The following is a 10,514-nucleotide window of genomic DNA, read 5'->3' on the forward strand; positions in this document are numbered from 1 at the left end:
GAAGGAGTGCTACGGCACAAAGAGGCTTCTTTACTGGTCTCTCTGGTGGGCATTAGCCACTGCAGGCTTCTATCAGGTCCTGAATTATGTCCAGGTGTTATGGGACCACAGGGCACCTTCCCAGAGCTCTGCAGTATACAATGGGGCTGTGGAAGCAATAGCAACTTTCCTGAGTAAGTAAACGATATCAAAGAATTTCCAGTGGTAAAGGAACTTGCATTTCAAATATACAGGCAGTCCTCGGACTTATGACAAAATTGGTTTCTGAAAACTGTCTCTTAAGTCAAAACGTTGTAACTCAGAACCATTTTTCCCATAGGAAACAATGTTATAAATGGGAATTGGTTCCTGAACCAAGGCCTGATACCCTACTTTCACCAAAAATAACCCAGAATGTTGTACTCAATCAATTATAGATGAACAATATAGCTACATCAATGCACTTAATATTGTAAATAGCAATCATATTGATTTGGAAAAACTTATTTGGGGTGACTTTATTGGACTTTTTGAAGGGCTCTTGGCTGGAGTCTTCTCAGGCGTCTTGGCTGCAGGTTTTTCTGGAGTCTTGTCTGCTTTCTTAAAGAAAGTGTCCAAGCAAGTTTAGATGGATGCTCTCCAGGAACATAGACAATGTAGTAAACTTGTTCACTAGTGTGGCATCGTGTCAGATCAAGTGTTGTAAAGTTGAAACTGACGTCAGAAAGTTCATAGTTTCATAGTTAGTAGGGTTGGAAGGGACCTGAGCAGATCATCAAGTCCGACCCCCTGCCACGGTAGGAAAGAGTACGGGGGTCAAATGACCCCGGCGAGGTGTTCATCCAGCTGCCTCTTAAAAACCCCCAGGATAGGAGCCAGCACCACTTCTCTTGGAAGCTGGTTCCAGATCCTAGCCGCCCTGACCGTGAAGTAGTGCCTCCTGATGTCTAACCTAAATCTACCCTCCGCCAGCTTGTGACGGTTATCTCTTGTCACTCCTGGGACAAGAGGGCCCGAGGACTGAGCCCTGGGGGACCCCACTGCCCACATCCCTCCAGGTCAAAATTGACCTGTCCACCACCACTCTCTGGGTGCAGCCCTCCAGCCAATTAGTGACCCATCTGACTGTGTAGGTGTTGACGCCACAGTCTCCTAGTTTTTTAATGAGAATGGGGTGACAGACAGTGTTAAAGGCCTTCCTAAAGTCCAGAAAGAGTACCTCCACCACGACACCCACGTTCAAGGATTTTGTGACCTGGTCATAGAAGGCCACCAGGTTGGTCTGACAGGACATGCCTCTAATGAACCCATGTTGGTTGCCCCTAAGCATAATCTCCCCTGCTGGCCCCTCATGGACATGCACCAGGATAATTCTCTCAAAAAGCTTACCCAGGACCGAGGTAAAACTGACTGGCCTATAGTTTTCTGGGTCCTCCTTCCTCCCTTTTTTGAAAATGGGAACCACATTGGCCCTTTTCCAGTCCTCTGGCACATCACCAGAGCACCACGAGTGCTCATAAAGCCATGCCAGGTGTCCCACAATGACCTCTGCTAATTCCCTCAGCACTCTGGGGTGGAGATCATCAGGACCTGCTGAAGTTGAAACAGGGTGTCAAATTTATAAACATTATAAGTACAAAACATAACTCAAAATGTAAGTCAAGGACCGCCTGTATCCTAACATGTTAAGTCTATGTCCAGCGTGTCCAGCCGTAGCACAAAAGGAGAAAGTGAGTTGTATGTTGAAATAACAGTTCATGAGAAGTACAGTACCGCGACTGATTCTGGTAATACAAGGGCTCCCAACTGTGGTCTGGAGATCCTCTGTGTCCTATGCAGCACTTAACAAGTGTCTGTAGGGAGCCTAAGCATCATAAAGTCTCTGTGTCCTGCTACTAAATTCCACTTAAATGAATTAAAAAATGCATGGCTGATTTGCAACTGCTTTCCATGTCTGCATTGATGCAGTTGCTACTGGGATGTTATCCATTCATGAATGAAAAAGGAAGTTTCTGTGGACACTCCATAACAGGATATGGATCACATTAAAAAAAGTTAGCAGTCCTTCTATTATATATGGCGTATATGCACATTGGGAAGCTTTCTTCTCGTGATAAAACTCCAGTTTATATACAAGATTGTGTTATTAAAATGGGAGGAAAATCAATTAGATTTCAAATGTAATTTTCAAGTTTTGAAGCATCCTTGATTAAAAATTGCATCAGTTTAAGCCTCAGTTTTGAAGTGGCAGCCTATTAGGACAAAGAGCAGATTAAGAATTTCTTGTGATATCCATACCTTGCTTTCTCCTGTGAATAGTCTGTCTGCTTCATCATGCTATAAATAATGGCTGCAATATTGAGTAACTATATGGAATGATAAGCAACTATAAACTCTAATCAGATTCCCTTTTAAATCCAAATAGTCTTGTGAAAAATGTGGGGCCAGAAAATATTTCTCCCCTTTCATTTTAGGGGAATTGGTATGAGACATTGGAGACAACGGAGTTAAAAAAATAGTGGTATGATCCTGCAATTATTGCCATCCTACAATTATTTGTATTGCTGTCCTGCAATTATTTGTAGTTATTGATCATAGTTATTTGTACCATGGCACAGCAACCTGCAAAACAGATTGGTATAATGCTACCAAGCTTATTTGGCAGTAATTTCCATTCATTTTGCACTGGTTCAAATGATAAAACAAGGCAAGAGAGTCTTCTAATGGGTTTGTCCATTAGACATTCTGACAGCCATTCCTTATGCCAAATCTTACAAGGACGTGCAAGTTCACACATGGATTGCTGTGGAGAACTGTCCAGGAAAACCACAGGAAACTGCCCATTCTCTAGGAATGCTATTGTATATGGGTTTGTGATTTCCCTCCCAAATTATCAATATTTATTATCACACTAGATAGTCAAGACCAAATCAATGTCAAAATCAATGAAAATAGACTAGCAATGCTGAGAGAACCCCATAGACTTGGCAAATTCATCAGGATTTGTTTTAGGACTCAGACTGAGCTAAAGCCACCCAAAGCAGACTGACAAATTTTGGAACCCATAAGCAGAACACAGTGGCTAAAGAGTCCCCCAAAGAGCCCAAGTATAACTGTATCCATCATTTGTTATTAAGAAAAATATGGCAAGAATGTTAACGTGCATCCCAAAATGACTCATCTTTTGCATGAATTAAACTACTGTATTTTCAGCTGAAAATAATGGGGCCTGGGGTAGTGTGGACACTAAGCCAGAAGGTTAACAGCCCAGATGTTGCAAGTTCAATGCCACAGCAGAAGCACTCACAGCATAGCCTGTCAGATTCCAATGAATCTGCAAATTCTGCTGAATACCTTGATAAGGACGCGAAAAAGGAAGGACTGGAAATATTATCCAATATGAGATCTGTAGGTATTGCCATTTAACGGTAGAACAGTCACTATTCAAATGTTCTTATCTTTTCTCTAGGTTCAGTAACATCCTTGGGAGTAGGATATGTGAAAATAAACTGGGATCTTTCAGGAGAGCTAGCCTTGGGGATCTTCTCTGCAGTGAATGCTGGTTCTCTGTTTCTCATGCATTTTACTGCCAATATCTGGGCATGCTATGCTGGCTACCTAGTTTTCAAAGCATGTTACATGCTCCTCATAACAATAGCAACGTAAGTACATCACTATTTTATTCTATACCAAATTCTCAAACAATAAAACCTTAGATTAAGAGAAATAAAGCCTATTCTTAGATCAATTACAGATTATGCTCATCCTGAATGAGATCAATACACTACTCTCTTTTCAAATCAGTGGGTTGTTAGAGTAGTATGAAATATTCAGAAGATGCCAGCTACCCAGGACAATGTCAAATACAGACAAGAGGACTGAAAGAGACCACCTGCCAGTGGCTCCTACAGAAGGAATAAGATATAACATTTCAATATAAATAGAAAAGCTTTGAGGATTTCAACTAGAAGTTTTAATTGCCATCTTTATTTGGTCTGGTTCAGGCTATTTATTGCTATAATCTATATTTGAGATACAGAAGGGATGGAATGGATTTAGGTCTCCTAAATAAGCCTACTGCTATACCTAAATACTCCCCCATCCTCGGGGGGGGGGGGCAGTAAACTGGTACAAACATATATGTTCTTTAAAAAGCAGGCTGACAAATATTAAAAATGTGCACTTGTGTGTGTAAAGGAAAGAATCAGTGAATTCTAATGGATTTTTATGCTATTGCTATATTTTTAAAGCTTTAGTATAGAGATGACAGCTGCCTAAGCCTTGCACAATTCAGCTTCTTACCCAGATGGCTGTCAGTAGCAACTTTGTGAAATATGTTCTTAAATTAGTTTTAACATGTTTGAGGAAGAAGTACAGCACACTCTCAGCAGCTGGCACAATATGATGCAAGAGAAACTGTTGGCTGCCTGGAGGTTTGAACTCAGCTGTTTCTATAGTAATGAGCATTGTAAGCAAATGTTTAGTGAGCCTTTGCCATTATCAACACTTCTGTTTAAAGCAATAAGAGGAACTCTGACCATACTGTAAAGAAAATAGGTGTTGGTAAAAATATTATGACTACGTCCTCATTTTTTTCTGAGAAGGAAAAGCCTCTTAGTGGATTTCAGTTCTTTCCTTATATCTGAAAGCCAAAAGAAAAATTAAAAATTAACTCAATTGTATACAAACCCTGGACCTCCATCTTTCCACTGTCAAGCAAAACAAACAAAGAAACAAAAAACCAAAGCAAATTGCCAACAAAATTAAAGAAAGAAAATGCTAGCAGTTGTATCCTAATGAAGCAGCTTTGTGCCTCATTATGGAGTTGCAGAGTTTCTCACCAATAAGGCATATTCTCTATAGCTGGTTCGGAACTTTCCTACAAAACATTTTTGCATTAGAAAATCCTGATTCAAAGCCAAAAACATTTACAGGAAAGGGATGGAGTCTATCAAATGCCATTTCAGGAAAAAAAATTGAAGAAACATTTCACAATTTTTTTAAACATCCCATGTCAATACTTTCCTTAAAGGTTTTTCAGTTTAAAACAGCCTTTTCATTTAAAAAAGCTGGTTTATATAAAAAGGAGACTAAAACATTTCAGTTACTTCAAAATATTTTGTTTCAACTAAATGCTTCAGCTGAACTGATCTTATTTTTAGCCTGGGTAAGTAGTGGGAAAATAAAATTAACAAAAAAGTTTGGTAAATCTGCTTCACAATTCATCCTAATCCCATGTTTTGTTTTCTTTTCTGTGAACATTCAGGGTTGTTCATACATGTGTGGAAAGGTCCTTCTATTCATCCAGCACAGGTGGCTGTGCACAAACAGGCAATCATACACATACCAGCCAATCATATCAAAACCAGTCACACTGGGTAGATTAAATGCACACATGTATTAGAGGCAAATACTTAATGGCTAGGTACAGGCATTCAAAAAATTCAGGGTGGAATCAATCTAAATTCATGGTTTTCTTTAAGTGGCACAGCTTAGATCAGTACTGAACAGAATACACATTCTCCCTTTGGTGTGAGGTGCAAATCTTAGGCTGGGCTGCACCATTTTTAAACAAATCTACATGTGCTGAACTTCTGTTCTGTTATGGGCATAGACAGGTTTCTGATCATTTATACTGTAATGTCTGTCCCTGACCAATGTGGGACCTGCTGAACAGCAAACAAATCTTCTTTAACCAGGAAGAAATCCAGCCATTTTAAAATCTGGGATCCATATACGTAGTCAAATCTAATACTCAGGTCTTGTGCAAAGGGAACAGAAAACAGTAAATTTACTGAAAAGTCCCCAGTCATGATTTATTCTTCTCCAGACACTGCTCGCCTCAAAGACATAATATCCCATGGATTTCTTCAGGAATGGCCCCTGTTTTCACTAATAGCTCATCCATGAGGCAACTTAAGTGATTAAATCTAAAATCCAACTCCTGAATGTTGAATGCACTATGAACTTATGGAAATAATAGTCTATGGAATTTGGCCCATGTTTGTGAACCATCCATGACTCAATCAGATTACTCTTGAATTTGTTCATTACAAATAATTAATCTCAAGATATTTAAAAATATGTTGCTCTATGCACCACAAATAGTTTAACCAGTTCTAGAGGCATGTGTACACAAGCCCAAAGACTTCAGAGATCTAATAAAAATCCGCATGAAATGCACTGCAAAAGGAACTAGTACATTTTCTGATGAGAAAACCAAAAAGATACAATTTACAAGAAAACATTAACATCTTTTCAAAAGAAAAATTATCCCATAGTCAAACCATAGAACAAAAACTGACTATGACTGTCTCTCAGAGCCCAGAGAATTAATTCTTCTGATCCTGGGACACAAGGTCCAGCATTTGGCTCAGTAATCAGACTTGATTTATTACTTCCAAGGTACTGGCATGGGTTGAATACTTTCTCTACCATATGCTCCCTATTAAATTGTTATCCAGGAGGCTGTAAAATTACACCTCATCCCTAATTTGACAAACCTTACATGTTAACACTGCCCTTAATCAACAACATGACAAGCTACAATTTTTATGCTTGTTGAAGTTGAACTAACTAATAAGTATAATACAAGATTTCAGATTGCTATCAATCTAAGCATGGAACGTTATGCTTTGATGTTTGGATTCAACAACCTTATCGCACTGGTGATTCAGACTACTCTAACTGTTGTTGTTGTTGATGCAAGAGGTCTGGGACTGGATATAGTTACTCAGGTAAGTGGTATTTTCACCTTACATTTACATGGTAAACCACTATATTCTCCATGCATTTTTACTTCCTCTTCATTCTCACAGCTGAGCTGTGCCTTTCTTTACCATTTCCAATTATTCCTGTTTCTTTACCAGCCTTAAATGTCTGTCAAGCATCATGAAATGGGGCCTCAACCAGTTCACCCAGAATCCCAGTCACCCCCTCTCTCAGCCTGATACACATGATTGTGGTACTGCCCTCCATAAGGTGAAGCTGGACTAGGTTGTCCTGCACCTCATCTGCACATACATTTTTGGTGCATCCCAGGACTCATGACAAGAACACCCAGTTCTAGTCAAGAGTGGGGTTACCTGACCCCCCAGATTTATTTTTGCTGCAGTAGCAGTGGGAGGGGGACAAATTCAAGGCAAATCTCCAATAATTAGATTCTATACTTGAAAACTTATAACAAATTTATACATTTCTCATATATAAAATGTAATCATTGGGGGTCGTCTTATAAATCAGGGTCATCTTCAACTGGAGTAAATACAGTAAATTAACTCTTCCTGCTAAGAAATCAAGCCCAACTCTGAGCATGAGGTGTGCTGACAGTTCAGCAGCACTGAGGCAGCGTGGATTAATTTAAAAAACAAACCCGACAAAACTAGGAATAAGGAATGCTATTGCATTCCAATTCCAGCTCAGAGAGACCTGTTCTGTAGCTTAAGTCAAATTACTGAAATTTTGTCTTACTTTCCCCCATTTGGTTATTACTACTACTCTTTACCAAGGGGGGTGGTAATAAAGAAATTTAGCTATCTAGTAAGGATATACACTAAGCAACTAACCCATTCCTGCCCCTAGTGAAATTTTGTTCAGTTTCGACAGAAATTGACACTCCAGCTATACCTTCATAAACTATTTTTACTCTTTGAAAATGTCATGAATACAATGGTTTCTGGTTCACAGAGAATAAGGAAGGAAGTACCAGCATCTTAGAGGAAGAAGGAGGAAGTAGGGAGAACCACCAGAAAAGTGACATGAGAAAATTGATAGGGTGTCTCAGCTATTTTGGTGCATGACAAAGTTACGAGCACAGGGGTAGGCAAACCCTGGTCTGAACTAAAGGCATTGCTCATGAAGGGAGTAGAATTATAGCACTCTAAGTATAAGTGATTTTTGCTGATACTGCCTGTGAGCATGTACATGTCATGTAACTGCTGTGCATTTAAAAGGGAAACAACAATGTACTGATAATGAAAGGTGGAGAAATGAAAAACAGACATTTCCAAAATGGTGTCTTGTTCATGTAACAGTTTGTAGGATCAGCTACTGAAGTAGAGGCAAAGATGGAATCTCAAATATTTAACTGATTCTCCATGTTCCTGTAAAGTATTACTTTACAGTTAATTATTTTTCATTATAGTAAAACCCAACCCACCCTTTTTCTAATCAAGAGCAGCAAAAATTTTGCTTCTTGATCTGTGTGCATCCTGCAAGGCAATGAGACTGCTCATTTCCTCTTTCACATCCCAAAATGAGACTATACGATTCAGTACAGTACAGTTGCTGATCTGTGTACCCTGGGAGGAAAGGAAACAGGGTATAATTTTGACATAAGCAAGGGAATTCTCAGTGTAAATCAACAGATGTTTGAAGATATGTTCTTGTTTTACAGTTTCAGCAACTGAGATTCAAATGAACATGGTTGGAAGTGATACCTTATCATCAGGGATCCTAGTTTTCCATGGGAAAAACAAAAAAATCTCTGTTTATAGATTCATAGTAGTTAGGGGCTGGAAGGGACTTCAGAGATCATCAGGTCCAGCCCCCCTGCTCAAGGCTGGAAAGATTGCTGAGGTCAGATTACTCCAGTGAGTTGTGCATCCAGTTGTCTTTTAAAGATTCCCAGGGAAGGTGACTGTACCACCTTTGGGGGGAGTCTATTCCAGACTCCGGACACATGAACCATAAAGAAGTTTTTTCCTAATGTCTAGTCTGAAGCGATCCTCTATCAGTTTATGACCATTATTCCTAGTCTTCCCCTGGGGTGCCTTCATGAACAGGTGTTTTCATAGCCCCTGATGTACACCCTTTATATACTTAAAGGCTGCCACCAAGTCCCCTCTGAGTCTTCTCTTCTCCAGGCAGAACAGTCCCAAGTCCATCAGCCTCTCCTTGCGTGGTCTGTTCTCCAGACTTCTAGTCATTCATGTGGCCCTCCTATGGACTCTTTCCAGCTCCTCCACATCCCTCTTGAACTGCAGCACCCAGAACTGGAGGCAGTATTCCAGCTGCAGCCTCACCCCTGTTGAGTAGAGCAGGAGGATGACATCCTTAGTGTTGCTTGTGATGCATCAGTTGGTGTATGCCAGAGTGTTGTTCACTTTGCCAGCTATAGCATCACACTGGTGGCTCATGTTCATTTTATGGTCAGCTGTGATCCCCAGGTCTCTTTCAGTTGTGGTGTTGGCTAATGTAGCACCACCAAGTCTATAAGTATCTTGTGGGTTATTTCTCCCCAGATGGAGCCCTTTACATTTCTCGGCATTAAATTTCATCAGGTTAAGATCCGCCCACTTTACAAGCCTGTCCAAATCAGCCTGTCTTCCAGCATGACCACAGGAGATTAGGGTGGTCAGGCATGACCTGCCTGCATCAAAGCCATGTTGGCTGTTATTTAGAATATTTCATCTGTGAGGCTTGGGGCGTAGAATATGACATCTGTGAGGCTTGGGGCATGGTAAAGGGGCAGTTTTGGAGCCATGCATGTAGCCCATAAGGCTGAGGGTGTTCCAGGAGGCACCCATTTTGAGTGGGATCCAAAACAGGATCCGAGAACTCATGAGGTTCAGGGGGGTCCAGCAGGACCATGTCCAGACAATAAGATCAAGGGCAGCCTCCCTATATTATAATTACGAGCAAAGACGTGGCAAGCAAGAAAGAGGGTGCCCATTGGGCTGGACTGACACAGTCAAGGGGACCTAGGGGTATTACAGCCATCCCTGAGGACCCCATCCCATGACATTCATTTGCAACATAAAGTAGCAGCTCTGATGGTTGCTCTTATTTACAAAGTGGGTCTAGATCCTAGTGAGCCATTCCAGCGCCTGGAATCATTTGAGATTAAAAGTTTCCTTCAGTCCTTTTACAGTGCTAGGGATAAATAGGAGAATGGAACAGGAATCACTATGGTAGCTGCAAAAGATCCCCTGACATCTGGCAAGCTACTCAAATGATAATGCTTAATTCCAATTAAGGTTCTACTTGGAAAATAGGGAGGGACACAATTGTGATATCAATATATTTTAATGATCAGAAAAGATTTGCTTCCCTAATACTGTACAGATTTCACTAATTGTACTTTTTTACTTTAGTTTCTAATTTATGGCAGCTACTTTGCAGTCATAGCTGGGATTTTCTTGATCAGAAGCATTTGCACAATTGTTTCAATCAAACGCAGAAAGAAAATACTGTGCATTTCCAGAGAACCTGGAGGTCAGAACATGATGGAATATGGATCTAAAGAACATATTATCAGCGGCTATACAACACGACTATAACTTACCAGACAGGCACATCTTCCAGGTCAAGTTCTGCTTGCAAGACTCTAATTGAAGTCAATTGGAGATAGCAATGAGAAAAAGATCATTACTTACCAATGGGTATATGGCACCTGTTAAATTTACTCCAAGCAAAAGTGTTGTGTTAAGTTACATCGGGCCAGATTTTCACACACAACTGCGCACTCCACAAACACTGCACCCACCTATACCCTCCCCTCCCCATGCACCCCCACACACATATCCCTGCTCACT

The 10,514-nt window shown here is 40.5% G+C and overlaps 1 protein-coding gene across 1 annotated transcript in view; it reads left to right on the forward strand.

Moving 5' to 3' along the window:
• Positions 1-10,282, forward strand: part of SLC19A3 (solute carrier family 19 member 3) — a 14,040-nt gene extending 3,758 nt beyond the window's left edge. The window contains exons 3-5 of the mRNA XM_019503611.1: positions 3,449-3,641; positions 6,575-6,716; positions 10,074-10,282. Coding sequence (XP_019359156.1) covers positions 3,449-3,641; positions 6,575-6,716; positions 10,074-10,259 — 521 coding nt within the window. The 3' untranslated portion in view covers positions 10,260-10,282. The remainder of the gene's footprint in view (positions 1-3,448; positions 3,642-6,574; positions 6,717-10,073) is intronic.
• Positions 10,283-10,514: the final 232 nt, after the last annotated feature.

The sequence above is a fragment of the Gavialis gangeticus genome, unplaced genomic scaffold (assembly GCF_001723915.1).
Source record: "Gavialis gangeticus isolate Ggan-Ray unplaced genomic scaffold, GavGan_comp1, whole genome shotgun sequence".
Lineage (NCBI taxonomy): Eukaryota > Metazoa > Chordata > Crocodylia > Gavialidae > Gavialis > Gavialis gangeticus.